The 25,957-nt window shown below is 43.9% G+C and overlaps 3 protein-coding genes across 3 annotated transcripts; 1 reads left to right on the top strand and 2 right to left on the bottom strand.

The window, feature by feature from the left end:
• Positions 1-539: 539 nt before the first annotated feature.
• On the bottom strand, positions 540-25,957 carry LOC311048976 (protein-glutamine gamma-glutamyltransferase 6-like). The gene is made up of 15 exons (XM_084062383.1): positions 25,844-25,957; positions 23,944-24,123; positions 22,468-22,737; positions 21,463-21,581; positions 21,046-21,156; positions 20,411-20,585; positions 18,658-18,793; positions 13,663-13,772; positions 12,525-12,640; positions 8,154-8,280; positions 7,174-7,331; positions 6,685-6,859; positions 4,908-5,071; positions 2,687-2,820; positions 540-2,176 (listed from the first exon to the last, which is right to left on the bottom strand). Exons 1-15 carry the CDS (start codon positions 25,860-25,862, stop codon positions 2,011-2,013), a joined length of 2,160 nt encoding a protein of 719 aa, XP_083918509.1. The 5' UTR covers positions 25,863-25,957; the 3' UTR covers positions 540-2,010.
• LOC311049415 (N-alpha-acetyltransferase 35, NatC auxiliary subunit-like) lies at positions 9,004-11,202 on the bottom strand (the record flags this gene model as incomplete). The annotated part of the gene is made up of 1 exon (XM_084062987.1): positions 9,004-11,202. One exon carries the CDS (start codon positions 11,200-11,202, stop codon positions 9,004-9,006), a length of 2,199 nt encoding a protein of 732 aa, XP_083919113.1.
• On the top strand, positions 15,428-16,243 carry LOC311049414 (nicotinamide/nicotinic acid mononucleotide adenylyltransferase 1-like; the record flags this gene model as incomplete). Its single annotated transcript, XM_084062986.1, has 1 exon — positions 15,428-16,243. One exon carries the CDS (start codon positions 15,428-15,430, stop codon positions 16,241-16,243), a length of 816 nt encoding a protein of 271 aa, XP_083919112.1.

The following is a 25,957-nucleotide window of genomic DNA, read 5'->3' as shown; positions in this document are numbered from 1 at the left end:
ATTGGAATATTAGGAACACTTCTGCAAACAAAGTAATTCTGTAAATGAAACCCTTCGAAAAAGACCATTTTGAGTTCTCGTCCTTTATCAGAAATGGTCTTTAACAAGATGCAAATGACATGTGAGCATATTAGATAGACATTTAATTGGGATTGATGCAAAATATGTTTGTGATGACACCAGTAAGACCGTTTAAGTTATGTATCGGTTTATCTGCAGGTCCTGTATTTATTATTATTATTATAGATATACTCTAATTTTGAAGGCCAAATTAATCCATTTCCCGTTGTAGTGTGTTCAGGTGTAGCAGGGTGTAGCTGACAGCTGAGTAGTGACAGACTGCATACAGGGTGTTCTATTTCGCTTTTGCTTCATGACTGAGCAGAGCAGTTGGGTTTCTATTTTTGAAAAAGGAGAGCAAAGAAGGCAATTGATTCTTGATGTAGTTTCCCCCTATTTAATTATTTTTTACACGTTATAATTACAGTTAAATGCTATGGTGTGATGCGATCATGCAAGAGTGCAGAATAGGCAACACAAACTCAGCTCCTGAATCGCTGCCTTCCACACCCTAGTCTAGCATCAGGGTCTTGAGCTTTGCGGTGTTGTTAACTTCGCTGTCTGCAGTGTGACTACGTAGGTGGTGCGCCTCTTTCCCCTCCTATAGCTGTGTCTTTTGTAGTTTGCTCGCCACCAGTTCGGGGGTGCCTGACACAGTGCCCAGCCAGCCTCATCCTTCTCTCTCTCTGACCTTTGTGACCCGTGAGAGGCCCCCATAGAGGTTAAAAGCTATAAATGAATCAGCCATGACGCCTTTATAAGCGTCTAGATATATGATTGACACAAGAGAGTTTTGATTGATTGATTGATTGATTGATTGATTGATTGATTGATTGAATACTTTATTTAGAAGTTTGTCGAAAAAAGCACATGAAAGTACAGTTCACAGTTCTACAGTTCTAAGTTCTAGTTCTAAAATACAAGGTCAACTAGGATTAAAAAGCCAAAGAAAGCCATTGGCTTGTTTCAATTAGGGTCCTTTTGTACTCAATTCATAGTGACATTGAATGACAGACAGATATACACTACTATGAAGAACATCATATAAACAGTTTAGAAATACAAAATAAGGAAACAAAAAATATGTACAGTAAAAAGTTTCGAAGGGGGCGGGTGGGATTAGGTTGTGACTTTTACAGGGGCCAATTTCGAATTGCAGCCACCTGAAGGTACTCTTTTAGGGCAGTTGAAGGAGAGTAGGGTTTTACACTCCTTCACTACAAGGACGAATCTGATCCAATCTTTCATCTTTAATAAAACCCAAACGCAACATCTGAACTAGCATCACAGACCACTGGGTTGGTTCACAAGATGGCAGTATAGCACCACCTGTGAGTTGATCTCAAACTTGTAACAGCAGGTTTGCATCTGTGTATTTGGCTCAAATAAATGCTGGACTTACACAAAGCTAGAAAATTATGGGTTATAAGAAGCTTGTAATACTATGACACACCATTGCAGTTCAGACATACAACCAACCAGGACTTCTCAGGGGGGTGAGTATATAGGCTATATTTGACATCACACGTCTTAAGGTTATTTCTTTTTTCACTGGTGATAAAGTTAATGAAGTGAATCAGGTGATTCCTTTGGATAATTATGCAATATAAAAAAAAGGATTCCATTATTTTAGTCATTTAGACCATACCACACCCAATCATGCATAACAATAAGAACGTTCTTAGATTGCTGACCCAGAGATAAACATTGTGGATCCCACGCTGTCCCAGATTGAAGCAGGATAGATTACATTGTCAGGAGTGTGACGTGAGTGGTAGAATGTGGACGGTGCATCCTCAGGGGTGTGAGTGGTAGAATGTGGACGGTGCATCCTCAGGGATGTGAGTGGTTGAAGGTGGAGGGTGCAGATCACATCCTCAGGGGTGTGAGTGGAAGAAGATGGACGGTGCATCCTCAGGGGTGTGAGTGGTAGAAGGTGGACGGTGCAGATCACATCCACGGGTGTGTGGCTGGTAGGATGAGGACGGAGCAGCTGCCCTTGATGTCTCTGAAGCTGGAACAGTCAATGTCCACTAGCAGCGTCTTCACTCCTGACTTGTAAGGAAGGATGAAGAACTTGAAGTGCACCTGGCGACCTGGACCCAACTCTGCTAATCTGCACATACACAACAACACATATATTTTCATAAACATACTGTATGGGGATATGCACGCAGCCACACGCACGCACGCACGCGCGCCCACACGTGCGCGCACACACACATTGGAAGCAAGTGTTAAACATTGCGTTTTATTGTAGTGTATTATGATATTGCATAATATAGTGTATTGCATGTATGGCTTTGTGGTGTACAGTGTTGTATTGTTTATCTTATCATATTACTATGCAAGCCTCCTATTAACCATACAAATGCATGTCTTTAAATTGAATTAAATCGAATTGAATCAACATATCAGTGGATAGAACGCTGACAGTTAACCCATATGGTTGGTTTTCAGTTTATAGTTATTGTCAAAAGTGCTATATGCACACACACGCACACGCGCACACACACGCGCACACACACACACACACACACACACACACACACACACACACACACACACACACACACACACACACACACACACACACACACACACACACACACACACACACACTGACCTGGCCTTAATGGCATATTTGAGCAGTCCACTGCCAGTGACAGTCAGAGAGCAGTTCCTCAACACCTCATCGATTGGATTTTTAAACACAACCTCCACTGGCACCTCTCTGTACTGCTGGCCCTGCTCTGGAACCTACCACACACACACACACACACACACACACACACACACACACACACACACACACACACACACACACACACACACACACACACACACACACACACACACACACACACACACACACACACACAAGTGGTTAATGTAAATTAAAAAAAATATCCTATCACACAAAGATTTGGCGGCTCCCCTGTAGTAAGTCTGAGGACCCCCTAGGGGTCCCGGATCCCCTGTTGAAGACCCCTGCCTTACTGGATTAAACCTTGTGAACTTTGATTTCTCACCTGATGGTTTGTGTGTGTGTCTGTGTGTGTGTGTGTGTGTGTGTGTGTGTGTGTGTGTGTGTGTGTGTGTGTGTGTGTGTGGTAGTGTGTGTGTGCGTGCGTGCGTGCGTGCGTGCGTGCGTGCGTGCGTGCGTGCGTGTGTGTGTTTGGTGCTTGTAAGTTCCAAGTCACTGCGTGTTACAATATGTCCTGATTGCACACCCTAGAGTCTAGGGTGTGCAAACACGCTCGCCCCCATTTCTTTTCGCGGACCAGCGGTTCTTGTATTCCTGTATTCGTTTTACTGAGGATAAGGTTAGAAATAAGTTTACGGTTAGCCATATTATTAGTTTTACTGAGGTTACGTTTAGGAATAAGGTTAGGTTTTGGCATAGTTTAATGAGGTTACGTTTAGGAATACCAGGTGAATATCACCGGATTTCCCCGGGGGTGACTGTTTTGGGGCGAGAGTTTTGGTTTTCGTCTGTAGTGGGCAACAGCGCATGCGTCCGCAATAACGCTATCAGGATCAGATTATTAGATATTATTATCAGATATTAGAAGTATATTGGGTACCAAATATACTTACCAAAGAAGAACTTGAAGTGACCCAAGTGTATATATTTGTAGGCCAAAGATTTATGTATTTGTAATGGACAAGGTTTCTTCATACCTGCCCAATAATCTGTATTTGTGTGTGTGTGTGTGTGTGTGTGTGTGTGTGTGTGTGTGTGTGTGTGTGTGTGTGTGTATATATATATATATATATACCGTATATCTAGGAGTGCCCTGGGATCTTTTGGCTACGCCAGGTGTGCCTTGGCACAAAAAAGGTTGATAAACACTGCCCTAGACCCACCCCGTAGCCACAAACATGCAGCAACATGCCAAACAACTCTCTTTCCCACAAAAACAGTAGAATAAAACTGGAAGCACATCAACATGGATCTATGAATATTAAAAAAAAAAAACAGGCCTTGTGCCCCGCCCACCACTGCTGCAAAGACAAAACAAAGAGATGGTAATGTAGGTACAGTAGTGTCTAGTAGTGCAACATCTCGTCGCTGTGGTGGAAACCTTGTACGTCCAAAACCCTTCCTTCTTTATTATTATTTTAAAAACATTTTAAAATAATGAAAATAGCCGATACAACGCAATATGGCGCGTTTTAGCGATTGTAGATCGGCTATTTTCACTACTTTTGTGCGGCACTCTTGTATGATGTAGGACAGTGGTTCTCAAAGTGGGGTCCTTGAGGGGGTTCCGGTGGGTACCCAGCAAAATGTGTTAATAATACCAAATACACATTAATTGGAGGGTCCTTGACATGAATTGTTTTTAGAGACACTGATATAGGAATTAGGGACCTCAACCCGGAGCAGCAGGGGAGGTCACAGACGGCCCTAGTAGTGGTATAGTAGTAGTAATAGTAGTAGTAGTAGTAGTAGTAGTGGTATTAGTGGCAGAGGTGGACTAAATAGCCTACATTCACTTGATTACTCTACTTTTACTGTACATGTTTTTGTTTTTGTTTTTTACAAGCTGATGACTTTAACTCAAAAATAATATTGCACTTTTGACTTCACTACAGTTCTAGGAAGGGACATTTGGGACAGAAACTTACAAAAAAAGGTAGTGACATGAATTATCACTTAAGTCCTATCTCAAATAAGAGTGAAAATAGCAAGCTCACAGATCTGCTACTTTCACAATTTCTGAAAATGTACTTCATAATTTGTACTTGTGAATACTTGAGTATTTACTTTACTTGAGTATATACTTTGTCCACCACTGATTAGTGGCAGTTTTAGTAGTAGTAACTAATGTAGTACTAACATTAATAGAGATAGGAGGGCTTTCCAGTGTGATGTCTGCCTCTGTCAGGTAGATGGCATCTGGCTGTTCTTTGTCTGTGGCAATGACTGACACCTTCACACTGTCACTGTTCAGCATGTGTCCTCTGTACGCTGAGGCTGGAACCAGGATGGGGACAGACATGTCTGCAGAGACAGAGACAGAGAATTCACAATACAGAAAGTAGATAGTGCAGGCCATATTGCAGCAGTTTGAAAAACTTTCAGTTAACACTCAATTGAGACAGAAACTGGACATACAAGTTTAAGAACCAGCTCAGATCTGGGAAAGCTGATATGTCCATTTAAATCCCCAGTAATCCGTTTAGCTCAATGGAGCAGCACAGCGTGTCAGAAAAACGAAATTATTTCAGGTGTGCTTAAGAACAGATAATTGCAGGGCTCTCACTCAAGACCACACATGATCTGTCTGTCACAACAACTGTCAAATTACATAGGTCCTTGTAATTTCGTTTTTACCCCAGCTGAAACACTGAGCAATAGCACACTATTTATAGCTCACTGTTTGTCAACGTTGGGTCCGGAGACCACCAGGGGTCCAAATGGAGAGATACGAGTCTATAACTCTGACAGTGTATAAAAGTGACGGTATCAGCCAGAGCACGGAGTCTATCCCCTTTTCACCTTTTTGTACCTGTTTCATGTAACACTATTTATTTGCATCTGACATTGTAATGTGATTCAAATGTTTGTTATTGTTTTTCATTATGTATGTGTTTTACAGTATATGCTGTTATCAGGGCGTCCTTGAAAAAGAGAGCTTGCTCTCAATGGGCTTCCCTGAATAAATAAAAGAGGGGGGAAAAAAGAAAGAAAGCTCCCTGTACTTACCGCACGACTTGCCACACCCAAGGTGTGCTACTCACACGCTGAGTTGGCAGTGCCCATCGAACCCATGACCTTGTGGTTGAAAGGCGAGTGCTCTACCGACTGAGCTACCCGAGCACTCAAGTACTCAAGTTAGATTAACAATGAGCGACCGAAACGTTGTTTGTTTTGGCACTTTATTAATAAATTATTTTGGGAGCATTAAGACGATGTGCAGATCTTTTTCCTCTCTCCCGTGTGATCCATCACCCGTCTAAATATATGTTTGGATGTGCGTGCACACCTTGGACTGCAGTGCAGATTAGGATCCCAGAGATACAAAATGGTATCACTACCATTCAAAATGGGAATCCTTGAAATGAAAAATGTTGCTTTCTGTTTCAGCCTGCCGGCAACATTAGCATTTAGGCCTGCAACAAGAAATTATTGTCTTAGTGATTACTTATCAATTACTTTTTTGATTCCATCGAATAATTGATCATATTGACAAATGAACTTGAAACAATCTGAAAATATTTTTTTAAATAATCGAAATAGACTGAATTGAATAGTATGACTAACCACTTAAGCCATATTTTGCAGTATCACAGATAAGTAGCAAGATTTACAAAATTATATAAAATCAATACAATCTTTTGCACCCCTATGAACATTACACAGGCCCATTGGTTTTTATTTGGAGCTGTGACCGCTTGTGTAGCCTGTCCAATTACATTTTACGAACCCAAACTACCCACACTGCATGCAGCAGCAGCCTCAGCCAATCAGATGAGAGGAGAAAGTCAAGGGGCCGCAAGGAATGGTTGCAGGATAGTGATTGCAAATCATGGGTGTGGACTGGGCTCCGACCTGTGTTACCTCTCTACTCAGCTGTTTGTTAGTGAACTGACCGTGGGGACAGACTAGTTTACCTTGTCCAGGCAGTAGAGTGACATCGTTACGCTGGGTGTAGACGTTAGCAGAAGCTACGCCGGTGTACCTCATGACCTGGGTACTGATGTTAACAGAGAAACGCCTGGCTGCCTGGTCAGTAATGCTCATCTGCAGCTTCAAACTGATGTCCTGACCGTTGATGGGCTTGGACACCTAGAATGATACAAAACCAATGTCATAAGAAGTATTCAGATTTTCTTTTCTAACCAAGTTTTCTAACCAAGTACCAATAGTACCGTAAGTAAAAGGCCTGTATTCAAAATGTTACTTGCGTAAAAGAACAGAAGTATTGGCATCAAAATATACTTATAGAGTGCCAAAGTAAAAGTATGGCCCATTTTTACAATCTTTTTCATTCCCCCCCCCCCCCCCCCCCCCAAATATAGCTGATCTACAAGCTCACACAAGGCACATTGTGAGCGTGTACAGCCATCTTACATCCATTGTCCTCAAGAACAAGTAAGTACCTCCTCGATGTTCATTGAAATGACCTGGGGAGCATGGACATCATTTGTTCCATATGTTCCCTCATCTCCGGGTTCCTCGGTTGGTTTTCTGGGCCGCCCTTCTATGGAGTAATCTCTGGTGAGGGCGTGTTTAAAGACACTTCTCTCCTTGTTGGTACCTGTTAGGAGCAGAAGTGTCATTTCAGAAAAGAAAATAGGGGATGGCAAGGCTGCGTTCACACTGGCAGATACAAAAGAAAGCTACAAAGCCACACAGCATATTTGTAGATTAGCTGTTGTAGTTTTTGTTGCAGCTACAAAAGTTAGATGTATCTTTGTATCTTCATGTTGCATGCTTTAATTAAAAATGAGTGGTAGTCTGTATTTTTGTGAGTTACCACTTTAAGCCTTATTTTCAAAATTGTGAAAATAGTGGATCTACAAGCTCACAACAACGCGTCACATTTCAACGCGTTGTGAGTTTGTAGATCCACTATTTTCGCTATTCTTTTTGGGGGAAAGAGAAAATATTTGAAAATGTTCGCCTATAATGACATGTCCAAAATAGGGATGCCACGTTGAAAGTGGTTATATATGGTTGCAGACAAGAAAGCGCATATCTGTACGAGCATGGTTGAGGTGCAAGAAAGGTTCAGAGTAGGGGAAAATATATGCATGAAATAACATACATTTTAGGTTAAATGTATGTTGGCATGTATGTTGGGTGGCAATTGCCATCCCCTGAGACCCCAAATGACTCCCCTGCTTAGGAGGAAGCAGGCTTATAATAGTTAAAGCTGCACTATGTAACTTTTTTTAATGAATTAAAAGTAATTTTGTCCAGTCTGTATGGAGTATGTTAATACAATATAACTACATATAGTTATACAATTGAAAGAAGTGGTTACGGTTTAATTGATTAATTTAGTAAGTTCAGGGTCCCGGGGGTCCTTTCCTAGAAATGTGAAAGTAAAAGTAAAAGTGCGTGCACATATATTCACCCTCTCTGTGTTTGTAGCTGTCTGTGATATTCATCCTCTTGTTGGAGCCCACAGACTTGGTGGAGATGTTTTGACCAACTCTCTTAGTGTCAGAAAAGATGTTCTTCTTTGAACCATCGGCCATAACCTAGCAGTACACAAAAACACATAATTGTAATAATAATAAAAAATAATAATGATAATATAATGATAATAAGTGTAATAATAATAATAATATAAATACAAAAACAAAACGCTTAACCACATGAACCCTAGCGGTGGTTCTCAACCTTTTCAGGCCGTGACCCCCCAAAATAATCATACTTCAACTGGGGACCCCCCACCCTGACAAGCACTTAGTAGTTGAGGCATTAATTACATTTAGGTTCCACGGATAAATATTGTTGCCTCTTTCTCATATAATTTCACAATTTGGCCAATGTTTGACCAGTTTTTATAGTTTGTTGGTTACTTTTGATGCAGTATTGCTCTTTCTTTCTTTCTTTCTTTCTTTCTTTCTATTAAAAAGGTCTTAAAAGTCCTTAAATTGTCACTTCACTGTCATCTGGGGCCCCCCCAAAATCAAATGGGGGTCCCGACCCACAGGTTGAGAACCACTTGAGAACCACTGCACATGAACCCCTATTCTGGGGCAAACATTCGGCAAAAACAGCAGAACTACATATTGCTGTTAGTAGGTTCACACCATAGACACCGTATTTGGGTAAAGTATTTGTCTTTGATGTAATGGAGTGAAAGTCATAAGATTCCAAAAAACAAATATAAGTTAAAAAAAAAGATTTAAATGTAATTTGTGGCTGTCCACCACTGATATGTTTCATCCTGAATGTTCTTTTGCCAGTAGTCTGAATCATGTAATCGTGACCACAGGGAAGTATTTGTGAGCAGAGAAGTCAAACTGTGGGAGCACCATGGTCTCTTTCTTGTGTCCTCCGGCCAGCAGCTTCGTCACCACGACGTTGGGCTTGGCCACCTTCAGGATGCGGCTCACCTCGGCGTCTGGACCGGCCACGTTCTCTAGGACGAGCTTGGCCTGCTGAAAGTGCTTGCTGGCTGCGAGGTACAGGTCAGCCGAGCCTGGCGGAGGATCGCACTTCTTCAGATCAGACATCTCCTTGAACTGGACGTAGCGTACGGGCAGGGGAGTGACCACACTGTTGAAGGGGGCGAAGCGATGCTCATAGCAAACCTCCTCGCTGTCCAGCTCAAACTGCGGCTTACGCGCCTTCCCGTCCATGTCCAACGCCACCATGGTCTTGTACATGCCAGTGCACATGTTCTGGTAGGCTTGACACATGGCGATCTCCTTACTGAGCGGGCGCGCCTCCTTCTTCTTCTTGGTTTTCTTGTTGCTGCTGCGTCCTTTCTGCTGCTCCTCCGCGATCTTCTCCTCTGCCGTCTGAGAGCGGTGGGCTCTGCTCAGGGTGGACATCAGCCAGCCGTAGAGGATCTCTGACAGATACCAGTAGATGTAGTGGTACTCGTGCACACCGTAAAGCTCCAGCTCAAAGCCGCTCAGCAGGTACTGGATCATGATCCTCAGGTTGTGGTAGAGGATCCAGGTGCCAAGGCAGGCCAGGTGTTGTCTCTGAGGCTCCAGCTTGGTCAGCAGGCCGTGCAGCGCAGTGTCCAACTTCTCCCCCTCGTCCTGCAGCGCGGCAAACTCTTCCAGGATGAGTCCTAGTTTGTCTCTCTGCCTAGCTCGGTTGTGGCCGTGGATCTGTATGAGGCTACAGAACGGCACGGAGCAGTGTGTGACGAATGAGTCTATGTAGCCCCTGGCCTGGTGGTTGTTGAAGAGACAGCACTTGGAGGAGAGGACAGGCGGGCTGACAAATTGTCTGAGAGCATCCTTGATCATATTCTGCATCAGGTGAGTCCCAAACACTTTCTTATTATCCGCCAGGAACGTTGTCTGAAGCAGAGATCGGGAGAGCACACAGGGAGACCGCTCACTGAACTCACAGAAGAAGTCCAGTATGCCGTGCAGGTTGGTGGCATTGACGACGTCACAGACACTCTTGATACGCTCTATGAGCTTGCTGAAGTAGGCCACCATTTCCTCTCTCTTGATGATCTTGACGTAGCGGGGGGAGGTGGGGGGCAGCAGTCTCTGATTGACCAGGGGCTCAAAGCCCATCATGATGGGTTGATCTCCTTTAGTATCATTCTGTGATTGGGTACCATGTTGGATACTGGCGTGGATCGCTGGCAGGAGATCAGCTGCTTGAGCCATCAGATACTGGGCCTCGCCCACCGAGCTGCTACTGGTCTCTTTCTTTGAAAAGGCGATAAGTGCGGTCAATAACAGGCGTGTGAACTTAATTCTGTTGAAAAGTGACAAACACTGCTGGTGCTCCAGCTCGAGTTCGGCATCTCGCTGCTGCTGCTGCTCGCCCCGTCGACAGCGTTTGCTCTTAACCCGCCTCTGGAAGTCATCCTCCACGTCTTTCAGCATGCCTGTAACCCGTGGGTCAGTAACATTATCAGCCATCTTGAAACCATAGGTCACGGCCTGGAAGTCTTCATCTTCAAACACGGCAGCCTTCATGACTTTCCCTTGAACGATGGCGCAAACTTTGAGGATTCCCAGGGTGAAAGCTTTGAGAGCCGGGTCCTCTATTAAGTCTGGTTTGTGCACATACATACAGGTGAATACGGTCTGGGCCAGAGAGTGGCCCTCCAGCCACGTGATCAAGCAGCAGAAACATGTGTCCATGATGCCGATCAATTGAGGCGGGCCCAGGTCCCTCACCCTAACGGCACCGGCCTTGATAGCCTCTTCAAAGCTCAGAATCACCTTCCGGTTGACCTGGTTACCTATCATTCCGGCATCCATCTTCGGATTCATCATCTCGACGGCCGACATAGCCTCGAACAGGCCAAACAGTTTGTCATGAAGCAACTCGCCAAGGTTCAGTTCCTTACACGCCCCCATGAAATCACTGGTGATGTCAACCCACTTGGCGTTATTCTTCATCTTCTCGGGGACAACGCCCAGTCCCCAGCCAGCATCATCATCATCCTCAACCGACGACTTCATCACCATAATAGCTACCAGCCTGCTAATCGTTTAACCATTCAGCTAATAAAGCCCTTCTTGAAGGGCCTGAGAGATTAAAGTGCCCAAATCCTGGTTCCTTTTTAAAGTCAGTGAGAGTCAGCAGTAAATGGTTCAAGTTTGTTTGGATCAGTATACCCTCCTGTTTCGCTGTGCATGGAAATACAGTCATACAGGCTTGCGGTGATTGGTGCTGGTTCAATAGGTGTTGCAGAAATCACTTATATAAGAGTATTATCGATGCTTGGGTGAAACCAAAGGAGTGCAGAGTTCCAGGGATTCAGGATCAGACTGTTGCTGTGTATGTGATTCCATAGACAGCGATCTGACTCGGAGCTTAATCTAGTGGGCCACGAGGGCTATGTCTCGTTCCTTTTATACAGTTCTCGCTGTGTTGTAGATGTAGATGGAAGACGTCCATATTTGGATTGGGGGACGTCAAGCTCAAAACGTGTCATGTTGTGAACTTGTAGATTGGCTACTTTTGATATTTGTCATACAAAGAAGTGGTTAAGAAAATGTTTTATGCTGTTTTGTTCCTCCTTTTTGAGTGGTGCCAACCACTCCTACATTTGACTTTGTCCGTGTGTCCGTATGTCCGTCCGTCCGTATGTCCGTCCGTCCGCATGTCCGTCCGTATGTTTGAGCACGGCTGATTGGTCAAGCTTCACGTGACACGTGACAATATGTTGTCACGTGTCACATGACAACATACTGATTGCGTGACAACATACTGATTGCAACACAAGGATGCAACCAGTTACACTTTCAAAGTCACCACTCTCTTCACACTGGGTGTGATTTTTTTTCCATGTCAAGGACCAAAATAATATGTATTTGGCCACAGACCCCATCTGAAAATATTTTGTGCCAGGGATCCCCATACAAAATCTATGTTGTTAAAAAGTTTAAAACTTTTTCCAGATGCTTTGAAAATAGCAGGTCTATAAGCTCCCAGCTTGTAGATCGGCTATTTTCGGCTCAAGTACAGTAGCTGATGTATACAGGGTCCAAGTGGTTAAAGGGATAGTTCACCCCCAAAATGACTTTGTTTTATCGATTAGTCACCCCACGGAGACTTGAATTCATGGATATAATTTTCATATTCATGAATTCAAGTCTCCATGGGGTGACCAATCAATAGAAAAAATGTATGTTTTTGGGTGAACAATCCCTTTAAACTGATTTTGATGTTGTATTTTCGAATTTAGCTGGGGACCCCCTGGAACCCCCTCAAGGCCCCACTTTGAGAACCACTGATATAACTAATTCCCTGAACACAGTTCCTTTCGTGTCCAGCAGGTACTAACCAGCCAGTCAATGCAGTCAGCGTTGACCTCAGCAAAGACAAACGGAACATCGTATTTCTGGTCGGTGTGTCCGGCACGGATCGCTGCTACTGGAGCCGGACCACAGCGGAACACACCTGCAGGAGAGGAGAACAAAATGTTAGTACATTCCACTGGTTCTTTTTTTGTTTTTCAAGGACCTCCAGTTTGGTATGCCATTAGTCCACAGACCCCCATAACTTTTGAGAGTGCACACATGAAACAAAGTGGACCCTTACGCGTCCTTACGGTTCCATTTGTGCACTCTCTGAGTTAAATCAACAATGAAGATGTATATTGGGGGTCCCAGAGATAAAAACATGGTATCAAATGTGGGCTCTGTGGCCTGATACAGTGGTTCTCAAAGTGGGGTTCTTGGGGGGGTCCCCAGCTAAATTAGTTAACATACAGTAGCATCAAAATCAGTCTAACCACTTTAACAATATATACATCAGCTATTTATTCATTTCAAAAGCTCTTTTTGGTTTTGGACAAATTTGGAGACATTTTAACAACCCAAATCTTATATTGGGGTCCCTGGGACAAAATATTTTCACATCTGTGACATTAAAACGTTTGAGAATCACTGGCCCAATGCATGTCAAACTGGGGGTCGTTCGTAATGAGGTTGATAACTACTGCTTGCAGCAGCCTGATCGCCAGAGAATTAGTATACATTGCACGGATTTGTGCATGTCATTCCGTGCATAGTCGCCTAGAAACCCCCAAATTCCGTGCATATGTACGGGGAGTCCCACGGTGGGCGTAACCAGTCGCAACCCGGAAAAACCAGGAAGTAGAGCAGTCCCCACAACAAAATTTACGATTCTGTGCCTATCGGTACGTAACTCAAACGCCGCTGAGTAGGCTCAAGGGAATGTCGCAATGTTCAGGACGGCAACGCGCTCGCTTTAGCTCGCTCGGTGGTCCTTCACATGGCGACAATTCCCTTGAGACTGCGCGGCTCCGAAATGGTCTAGTCACAATGGGGGAGATGCGAGGCGGCTATGCACGGAATTTGTGGTTTTCCAGTAGTCTATGCACGGATTTTGAGAAACGTTGAAAAACGTTCAATGAGAACGTTTCCTCTGGCGATCGGGTTGCTTGCAGAGACAAGTACCTTTGCTCCTCTCCTGTGGGGTTGGGTCCACAACCTGCCAGCCATCATAGCTTCCATCCTCCTTCAGGTCTGGCCGTCTCATCCAGGCCTCCACCCACACATGGAAATTCCTGCATGACACAAACAACAGGTAGAAAGGTCAAGACTTACCAAAGTTAAAGCCAGGTGCAAGAGGCCGGCATTAAAGTCCACAAATAACAGAAAAGGCTCACACACTGACAGAACAAGGACGTTTCAGTCCTCAGACCATCATCAACACTTGTGTTGTGAAACATCCGCTCCTTGTGTCACGTTTTTCACTTTGTAATTAGCCACTTAAACCCCATATGGTTGAGCGGAGTCCCTCAGGGCTCTATACTAGTGATTTTCTGTTTTCTGGGGAAAGCTTTCTCTGAAAATAACAGGTTGATAAGCTTGTCGATCAGCTATTTTCAAGAAAGCTATCCCCACAATATGGATGCTGAGGTTTAAGTGCTTAAAACATATATATATTTGCATCCAATGTCCTTCTGTGATTGTGCAAACTTTTAAGGTTATTTGTGACCCAAACAACAAGACAGGGTCTAATAACGACACATGGCTTCCATATGACCAGTCTATGACATCAGCCATCTATGACATCAGTACTATGACATCACTCCTGCACATTGACTTGCTGTATAACCCTAAACAAACCCAATACGCCCATATAAGCAGGACCACGCCACGGCCACGTCACTATGACTCAGACAAAACCATGACAAACAAACCCATATATACTGTAGGCATGTCACTATGACTCAGACATAACCATAAGCACACCTGATACACCCATATATGTATAGGCACGTGACTATTACTCAGACATAACCATAAGCAAACCTGATACACCCATATAGGCATATACTGTATGGAGATCCGGTTGTCCATAGCCACAGATCAGACCGCTATGCCCATATATGGTCATCTGCATATATGGGACTGACCGACTTCAAACTTGGCGCACACATTGGCAAGGACTCAAGGGAGTGTGGTGCCCGCCGTTGAATTGGATAAGCGGTTGTCCAGAACCGCCGATCCGACTGATATGCCCATATATGGGCATGCAAATATATGGACATAATGATGACATCAGGGGTCTCCATATATGGGCAGGAGGGACACAGGTAGACAGACAGATACAGAAATCTCCATGTATGGGCACAAAAGGGTGCGACGTAGGTGCTCACTCTAGTGATTAAAATATTTGTTCAAATTACTATGTGGAATAGGTGGTTTCTAAGGGGAAACAGGTGATTGCTAGGGTATAATAGGTGGTTGCTATGGGTAAAGCAGGTCATTGCTAGGGTAAAATAGGTGTTTGCAAAGGTAAAACTAATATGTGGTAAATCCATCCAATTGGCGCTTAAATGTTTGTTGACATTAGGTTGCCACCGTTACCGGATGTGCATGTGTGTGCGTGCATGTGTCTGTCCTTTTCTTTTACATTTTTGTTGAGGTTGCCATGGTTACCCCATGTTGATGTTCTGATCAGTGCTTGGATGCCAGTCTCATGTCATGGAAGTCCATATTTGGGCAACTCCATAAACAAGACTGGTGTCAAAGTGATGACGTGAGCGTCGGGGAAGATCAAAGTTAGAAGCGTGGCACGATTTTAAGTTAGTCTGCCTCACACTGTCGAGAGACATATCTCAAGACGCATTTTAATTGCCTACGAGAGGCACGCACCAAGTACGTAAATAAATATCAAGAGGAACTATTAGAGCAGAGAACCGGTCCAAGGACAATGGAGTCCCAGCGTCTAACCGAAGTGGTGCTGCTGTCATGTGGCTCTTTCAACCCTGTAACCAACATGCACCTGAGGATGTTTGAACTTGCCAGAGACTACCTGGAAGACAGCGGCCAGTACAAGGTGGTGAAAGGCATCATCTCTCCAGTGGGTGACGGCTATAAGAAGAAGGGCCTGATCGAAGCCCACCACCGTGTGCAGATGGCCCAACTGGCCAGAGATAGCTCTGACTGGATCACAGTAGATCCCTGGGAGAGCTTACAGCCTGAGTGGACGGAGACGGTTAAAGTAGCACGTCATCACTGCGGGGAACCGGTAGCAGTCGGGCAGAACAAAGAGCTGCAAAGAAGGAGAAAGAGTGCAAAGAAGGAGCATTCTCCTAAGGATCCACCACCTCGTCACACAATGAGACAAAGCCCTCGGCTGATGCTGCTGTGTGGGGCCGACGTACTGGACTCCTTTGGGATTCCAAATCTATGGAAGGAGGAGGACGTGGCTGAAATCGTAGGCCTCTACGGCGTGGTCTGCATCAGCCGCTATGGGACAGACGCCGAGAAGGTCATCCACCAATCGGACGCTCTATGGAGGCATCGTAAGAACATCCACGTGGTCCGTGAATGGCTGGCAAACGAGATTTCAGCCACTCACGTGCGGCGGGCGCTGCGGCGGGGACAGAGCGTCAGGTACCTGCTGCCGGACACTGTGGTTCGCTACATCCAGGAGAACAACCTGTACAGCGCCGAGAGCGAACAGAAAAATGCTCATGTTCTCCTGGAACCTCTGCAGAGAAACACGGATGTCTCCTCAAGATGAAAAAGTACATTGAGTGATGGCTGCTGCACAAAGATGAGTGTGACAGAGTGGCTCACATCTGCCTGAAGACCAAAAAGGAAAGCCTGATATATCTCCCCTGGCCAAGGTGGGAGTTGGGACTCCCTCTTAGGCTAGTGGTTGAGATGTTTAGCTCATTCCCAGGTGGGATGGTTTCTTGGATTTAAAGTGATACGTGTTATGTCCTCTCCACCGAGAAGACATAACACCTCCGTCCTACTCCTTCCATTCAACATTCCTTGCTGACGGGCACCGCCTCAGCCCGTAGGAATAAGTACAGCAACAAAGGTTGCTCTACCCGCCTGACTTCCATCCCGCGAACATGGCCAGTTGTGTGTTCGTATAGACTCTTGGCCAAGCCAAGTGTCGGATACTGCAGTGGATTCAAACGTCTAGACTTCACGGTGGTGGACGGATACTTTATACCTGGACCATCTGACCACAGGGAAATTGTTATACAATTGGCATGGGTGAAACCCCTTTTTTCTAATTATTGCCAACTTTTTCTTTTCATTAATGATTACTCCTCAGGTAATGGGACCTCAGGACTTGACAGTGGAGAGAAAAAGAGACGGGGTGTATGAGAGGACATTACAGTACAATAAGTCTCCTTCCTTTCTTCTGTCTCAAGTCGCGACACGCTGTTACGTCTCTGACACACTGAAAGCTTCATTGACCAGAGTGTCCCTGACATGTGTCAAATATTCCCATTGGAAGAGTAAACGGCCACACTAAATAAATATAATCGGCTGTGTTGCTTTGCCTTTTGCATTGAGGCTCCATGCCCTCCCTGTAGCACTGGCAGCTGTCAGAATAAACAGTAGCACTCTCTTGTCTATGTAACTATATTAAGTACGTCCAAGCACACGCAAGCACATACAGTACATGCACGCTGCTTGCATGTACGCATCAAGAGGATGTGTCAAAACCTGTTGTCTTTCAGAGCTTGGTTCTATTTCGGAGCGTCAACGTATAGCATAGAGAGGAGTGAATGGAACAACAGAGCACAGTGTAGACTCGCAGCATGTTTGCGTGCACGCATAGTCCACACTCCTCTCTCTCTCTCTGGTTTATGTCATACATCGATGCTCCAAAATAGAACCGAGCTCTGAAAGACGTGTCGTCAACGGGTTTTGACACATTCTCTTGATGCCTTCAGTGTCTGCATCCGTTGTAAACAATGGGTGCATTTTATGATGCTCGTATACAATTCAGGCATTTAGCAGACGCCCTTATCCAGAGCGATATACCATAAGCAAAGTAAAGAGATACATCAAATGCAGTGTGACAGTGTAGTTGCCTCAGTAAACTAGGATCACAGGTAAGCCAGGAACATAGCATCAGACTAAACAATATATTGTCAAAATAATATGTAGGCTACATTGAAACTATAGGATACCAGGTAAACAATGAACCTAGCATCTGTCTAAATAACATGCTATCTGAATTACATTTTAACCATTTAACAAAAAAATCACACCTGTGTGAAGGTAGCGGCGCCTTTGATACATTTTGTCATAGATATGTGTTTCAATATTAATATCTAATATATAATATCAATATTAGTTTATACCCCAGTTAATAAGAATACAGAGGACGAACATAAGGATGGACATACACCTGGACATAGACACGGACATACGTACACACAGAGAAATACTAGAGAAACAATATTAAATCTCTGTAAATTTATTTCAAGGCTTCCAGTGGCACTAAATAGTGCCATTGGAAGCGAATCACCAAATGCATTCCAAGGTAAGTGGCAAAAACTGATCTGTCATAGCTGATAGAGTGGGTACCTAAAAAAAAAACTTTGTGTCCGTGTGTATACATCTGGTACCAGAAAGATATGTTACGAGGTTCTGACCAATCAGAACGTTGACGGACCTGACCAATCAGAACGTTGACGGACCTGACCAATCAGAACCTCGACGGGCCTGACCAATCAGAACGTTGACGGACCTGACCAATCAGAACCTTGGCGGGCCTGACCAATCAGAACGTTGACGGACCTGACCAATCAGAACCTCGACGGGCCTGACCAATCAGAACGTTGACGGACCTGACCAATCAGAACCTTGGCGGGCCTGACCAATCAGAACGTTGACGGACCTGACCAATCAGAACCTTGGCGAGCCTGACCAATCAGAACGTTGACGCAAAAGCCAGGTATAGAGGGCTAATATCCGCTCTATACCTTTAGGTATAGAGCGGCTAGCGCCGCTAAAAACAGTAACCAAAACATGAGAACAAATGACCAGGGTAAGTCTGCATGGTCGACAAAAGTAGGTCAAGTGTGTCTGCTGCTTTCAGTGTGTCTTTAGTTGTAGATCAGTTCTTGACGGCAAGCGCCACCGTCGTGCGAGGAGAGTTTGAACTAACTGAGTTTCACTCACCAAACACTGTCCTTGGAATCTCTGGGCCGGACTCCGTAGTCTGAGTGGAACACGTCGATGGTCAGGCTGCCGTCCGTGTCGTGAGCGGACTGGAAGTTGCTGACAACACGACATGGAATTCCCAAGCACCTCATCACTGGAAAACAAACACACCCACAATTTAATCATATTAAATTGCCTTATGGGTGGACGATGGACAGTGCATGTCACAAAAACTATTCAATTGACGATTATTTGATTAATCGAAGAAGTAATCGACTAATAAAATAATCGATAGCCGCAGCCCTAAAGAATAACTTATATAGTACTGAACAAGCGCTGAGCCATGGCCCATGTCATGTCATCGTGACACGTTGTGAGCTTCGTAGATCAATTATTTTTGTAAGGGTCCATTTGGAACCCTCTCAAGTAAGCCAGAGGGTCCCTGGACCTCACGTTTGAGAACTACTACAATAATAAGTATGTATTGTATGTATGATTGAATTTGTGTTTATCAAAACTTATAAATGATATAGATTAAAAACTATAGGAATTGTTAAAGGGAACCGTTAAAGGGACACTTCACCCCAAAAAAATTGATGACCAGCGGACCGGTAGGCAGCGGTTCCGGTAGGAGACACAACGAGTCGTTGTGTCTCCTACCGGTCTCCTACCGGTCTCCTACCGGAACCGCTGCCGGTCATCAAATTATTGTCTTAGGAATGAGTTTTTTTGGGGTGAAGTGTCCCTTTAAGGAATTGGACCGTTAAGAGGGAATCGTTAAAGGAGTAGTTCACCCAAAAATGACTTACTTTCTATCAATACACACACACCCCATGAAGCCTTGAATTCATGGAGGTATTTTTGTTTGTGTCGCATTCCTAAGCCAATAATGTGATGGCCGGCGTAAAGATGCTAATGTCTCCAGTAGGAGACTCCGCAAGTCTCCTACTGGAGACTCTGACTGCCAGTCATCAAATTATTGACTTACGAATGCGACAAAAACAAAAAAATCTACATGAATTCAAGGCTTCATGGGGTGTGTAATTGATAGAAAATAAGTAATTTTTTGGGTGAACGACTTTAAGGAACTGGAATCGTTAAAATCCTAAACAAGGATCCCAACCCTAGTCTTTAGCCTAAAAAAATGTTAATAGGTCATACAGCTCTGCAGCACACAAAAGGAGCGCTTTACAGACAGAGAGCGACACACAATGCCAGCATTCTCGCTTGGATCAGCAGGATCGCACTGCGCTGCTCATACATACAGAGACAAGCGGCAGGCGATCTACATCTGCTTCAGCTGTGTCAAATCATAGTCCTGCACCCTGCGTCTCGTGGAAAAAAAGCTGACCTCAACTAGTTTTAGTCATAGTCTTTTGAATAAAATCCCATTTAGTCATATTTTAGTCATCTGAAATATTTTAGTTTTAGTCCATTTTAAGTTGACGAAATATTTTATTATTTTATAGTTTATTCGACTAAATCTACAGTTGATTTAGTCGACTAAAATGTATTTTGGCAGGCCTTGATGGCATCATAATGCGTGATATATACTTAGCTGTGTGCCAAAATAGCCGATCTACAAGCTCTCTCTCACTGTGAACTAAAAAATGTGAAGACACGCGAGTTACAGACCCGTATATGCGTCCATTTGGATCCTTGTGGTCCCCGGACCAGATGTTGAGAAACAATGTATTTTACCAATGGAGTGAACATTTGAATGACAGCCAGAACAGTAGCACTGGAGCTCACATTAAGTTGGGTTCCTTACCTGTACACATGACCCCGGCGAACACCCAGCACTGCCCGTACTTCACCGCGTGACAGTTATATTTGTGCCATATTCGCAGGATTTCGACACTTCCGCTCCAATGAGTGGGCGAGACGCCGCCGGAATAATCACCCCAAGAGCCGGCCAGCACGCCTCTGTCATCTACAGAGTTGATCTGCACAAATAATACACAATGGTAGAAGACGTACTCGGACGTTTTACTTAAGTAAAAGTAACTAACACAAGTAGAAATACTCTGTTACGAGTAAAAGTACTGTATTAAAAATTTTACTTGAGTACAAAGGTATTGGCTTCAAAATATACTTGCGTTATCAAAAATGAAAGTACTAATTTTGTAGAATGACCTATTTCGGAATCATATTATTGGAATTAGTAAAGCATTAATGTGTTTATCATTTTAATGTTGCAGCTGGTTACGGTGGGGTTGATTTTAATTACCTTAGTGGAGTAAAATTAATCAGTCGATTAATTAACTCCATGTGGTCAGATTGGTGGGCCGCGAACATTTTCGAGATTTTCAAGTGGGCCCTGGACCAGAAAATGTTGAGAGCCACTGTTCTACAGGCTAGTATTGGCTACTATACAAATAAGCTTTGCCTTTGCCTTTGCCTTACCATAGCACTGACCACTCTGCTGACATAGACGGGGTCATCGGCTGAGTCTCTCTCGAACTTAGGGTTGACGTCCAACAACTTCAGACAAATGTCCACCATGTCTTCTTCAAACTGGACGGCGAGAGACACATCAAAATATTGAGTTTAATAAAGATGTTTTTTAGTCACATGAGATTCTGAAATAAATCTAGATTATGACCAGGGGAAATTAAACGCCTAATGTTGGGCGATAGTTTGTTTATTGAATTAATTATCAATTAAAGACAACAAGGATATATGACATTTTATCAACACTTAATATATATCTGTCTGTCTGTCTGTCTGTCTGTCTGTCTGTCTGTCTGTCTGTCTGTCTGTCTGTCTGTCTGTCCATTGTAATGCATACCTGTCACTGGTGTAATCTAATGTAATGTTTACCTGTCCATAATCCCAGGCCATAGCAGAAATGTATCTGTCTGTTCCTCTGTAGATGATTCCTTGTTCGTTCATCACATATTCCTGTCTCTCAGCCGCCTCAGGAAGATACACTGAATCATCTACACACAACACAATAAACTTCCAGTCAATCTAAACACAAAACACACAAAACATGAAAAGTGTGCGACTTCCCCACTAGGCCAGGTTGACTACCCAGGAACCGCAAAATTTTGATCATCGCCAATTTGAACGCAATCTGCAACATTTGACTGATCACATGACAGAGATAATGTACCGATTTGTGTGACATTTGGACAAAATTCGTAGGAGTGGTAGCAAAAGGTGTAATTTGAAGAATACGTGAAATGGCGGAAAAGCACAAATGGCCAGGGCCTTGATCAAAGAATCCAGGGGAAAAAAATATTTAGATTGTATGACCTACAGTTCAAGAGTTACTACTGTATATAGGCCAAAACGTGAAGCAGGCTGTTATAGTGCCACCATGAGGCCGATTTGAAACATTTGGGCTGCAAAGTTTCATGGCAATGGAATGCTGCAATGAAAAAGCTTACATATAACACAACGCACAACGAACACCCAGTAATCTACACACAAATCACCCAGTGAAGGGGGCTTGTACACATTATGAATAGCATGGCTTTTTCACATCCATCCAGCCATCCATCTTCGACCACTTTTCAGGAATTTATATGTATTGAAATGTATTCATTAGGAAGGAAGGATTAGGAATGAGGAAGGAGTTTAGAGAAACAATAATGTATAAGTTATATAAAACCTTCTTGATTATTTTTAGTAGTTGTGCCAATGATTCCTGACAACAGCAGTTGTCACTGCACTACAGTGGATTTGAACACAACCTCAGCAGTGGTGGGCAGGCACTTTACCACCGCACCACCCGAGCGCCCCTTCATGATCTTTAATTAGATGATTATGGATTTGTTCAAAGGTGTTGAAGTTGTGTCTCCCTCCCCCCTCCATTCGTACCTTTACACCAGGGGTTAAAGAGCACCACCAGCTTTCCCAGGATGACTTCCGGTTTGGCTAAAAACAGTAATCCCTCGCTGGTTGCAGACAGGTCGTACCCCCCTATGGGAGCGTCAGCAGGGGGGGTCACATCCAAGATCACATGGCCTTGCTGAAGGGCGGAACCCTTGTTAAGCACCGCCTTCCATATCGCCTTACTGGCGGAGAATCCCTCAAGGCCTCGGATACCGAACTTAGCCCGTGTACCGAGCTCCTCTGAGGCCCTGGGACCTACAATTCACAATACAAGTTGACAATTTACAATAGGCTCTGCATAGCAGCATATCGGAAAGAAATCGGGCCTCTTCCTTACTTCCTTTGTAGGCGTTACCAATGATTCTAATGAAGGCTTTGTTCCATTCTGGTCAAAAAGAGTCAGGGTGCTGATATTGTGCATGTTGGCTCAATGGAAACACTCTGCTACACCAGTGGGTTAGCCTGAGACCAGACAAATCTGCCAGTGCAAAAAAAGATTTGCCCTCGGCGGTTTGGGTCTGGCACCGCTCCATTGTGAATCCATTTCCTGCTCCAGGAGTCTGGGGTGACCAATCAGGGCCCAGTGTTCAAATATGGGAGACTGTGATTGGTAGTTGGTTGTAGGTCTAACCAATTGCGTCCAGAGCCATTGTTTTAATCCCGCCCCCTTGGAAAAAAAACGTCCTCATAGAGGCACCAGACTCATATCAACGCAGTGATATTGTATGCGAGCTACCAGTGGGTCTCCAATTGGGGTCGAGGGATCCACATGGTTCCTTGAGCGGGTACCAAATGGCCCTTACAGATGTGTAACAGGTCCATTTGGTTCCATTTGTACAGTCATGGGGGTCCTTCAAATTAAAATGTTTGAGAACCACCGTGCTACAATAAATGGAACAGAGCCTTCATTGGTATCATTGGTTACACCTGTGAAGGAAGTATGGAAGAGGTCCAATTTTTTTCTAATACGGCTGCTGTGCATAGAGCTTATTGAGGCTTTTAGCAGACACTCTTATCCAGAGCGACTTACAATAGGCAAGGTAAACAACACACAGCATACATCAAATGCAGAGAGATAGTGTAGTGCCTCAGTAAACTATAGGATCACAGGAAAACTTCATGATCTCATTGGTGGAATGTGGTTAGTACCTGATGGTTATTCATACGGATCTGCTGATGTAGTCACACATTATGTCTTTGTTTGACAGGAATATTTTTTTTTTTGGCATATATTGTTAATTATGTCTCCACTATGACCACAGATATATGCTCTTTAATACCATATTATACTGTGAAGAACCACATCAAACAAAGTCCAGTCTAAACGTTTGATTTAATTCTCACAAGGTATTTAATCAGTTGATCTATACTAGGCCCCCTCCTTTTTCCCCTCTACACCAAACCTCTTCGCCAAACAGAGAAGATCTACAAGTTCACAAGGCGTGGCAGGTCATATGGTACCTGTGTCAACAGTAAAGCAGAGCTGGTCGGTGTCAGGGTTATAAGGTCGCAGCAGGTCAACGGTCAAGACGAATGACTGGCCCCTCCTCACGATCAGCTGGTCAACTGTGATGTCACTGGTGTTGTGGGAGGAGTTATTGGTCTCACAGTGGAAGTCCACCTTCTTGAACATTGTATGACCTACGGTTCAAGAGTTATAATAGTGTGTTAATGAGCGTCTTCCTTGGCCTACTGGCAGTTTGACATATAAAAAGTTTGACACTGATAAGCTCCGGACTCACACAGGACCAGGAAAATGGTCCTCACAATGTTAATTTAGCTGTACTTATTGGGACATTAAAGGTAACACACACACACGCGCGCACACGCACGCACGCATGCACACACACACTGTACACACACGCACACACGCACACACACACGCACACACACGCACACACAGGCACACACACACACACACACACACACACACACACACACACACACACACACACACACACACACACACACACACACACACAGATATGAATGCAGTGTGCCTTGAGGTTTTGACTTGCCCTCTGGTGTGCTTTGGGCACAAGAAGTTTAAAAAACACTGGGCTAGACTTATGCAGCCACGCCGTAAAAATAAACATTTACAGAGTGATAAGCATGAGAAAACATGTTACAGAGTCAATTCTGCAAGGATTTTGACTTGCCCTTTGGACAAACAAGACGTCCTATCTATCTACAGGTATCTATCCATCTATCTATCTATCTATCTATCTATCTATTCACCGACTGTGTCCGTCTCTCCCATTGTCTCTTCATCGGCCAGCATCTAAAGCGCCACAAATGCTGTAAATATCAATCAAGTTAAAGCTGCAATCCGTAATGTCCTCTCCTGACAAAGAGAATGAATTGCAACTGCAACGCCTGGGATTCAAACCCAGGTCTCTCCTGCATGAGAGACAGGGGTGCAATGCTCAGTGGACGCGGTTGCACGCCGTGCAACCACTTATTTGGCCAGGGGGACGTGCAGGCACACGCATAGATTTAAAACTACTTTAAATTCACACTTCATCAAAGTTTACAAAGGCTCCCGACTCACGCCAGGTACATTAACATAGGAATTAGCCTATATGCATATCAATTGTCCATTGTGTGACCTGTACTGTAGGTGTTAAGCGACGTGCGCGTCACTTCATTAAAATAGAGAGTGCAACCACTTCTCAAATGAGCATAGCATCACTGATGAGAGACCAAAAATCTATCATCCTGGCAGGAGGAGACCTCTGGGTTCATGTGCTTCAGACAAGGCTACTTGTCAACCAGTAGAGTGTCCTACCCTACACCAGGGTCTACAGGGTCTCAATGGAAGAGAATGGAGACCACCTCCAACCACTGCACATCTTATCGTTGTTGTCGGCCAGAAACCTCTCATCTCCAAATTGAAACTTTTTAAATGTTTTTTTTTCTGTAAATCGATGCCCTACTTCGTCATACTAACTACACTACAGTGTCAAAAGTAGCAAAAAATAGCCGATCAATAAGCTCAAAATGCGTCGTGATGTGGCGGGTTTTGAGCATCTAGATCTGCAAAATAAAAGAAATCTGAATCCTGAAAATTAACTGTTTTGGACATGAGGTTTCCACCCGACAACAACGTTATACTGTATTAACATACTAATAATAATAAGGGTAATAATAATAATAATAATAATAATAATAATAATAATAATAATAATAATACATTTTATTTATAATGCACATTACGCTACAGGATTTAAAAACAAATGGCACCAAAATAACAGCATACAGATAAAATAACGGTTTATTAATTCAAATGAGTTCTGGATTGCAGCTTTAATCAAATCAAATAACCAATTAATAATAATAAAATACAGTTTTGTTTACTTACTCAGATTAACGTTTGCCATGTTTGTGTTGTCTTACAGAGGTAGTCACAGGGAGCAGCAGTGTGTGTCTGTGTCTGTGCCTGTGTCTGTGTCTGGTAGTGTTGCTGTCATGCAGC

This window comes from Gymnoscopelus microlampas, assembly GCF_963454915.1.
Source record: "Gymnoscopelus microlampas genome assembly, chromosome: 7".
NCBI classification, from domain to species: Eukaryota; Metazoa; Chordata; class Actinopteri; order Myctophiformes; family Myctophidae; genus Gymnoscopelus; species Gymnoscopelus microlampas.
This window is presented reverse-complemented; position numbering and strand designations above follow the sequence as displayed.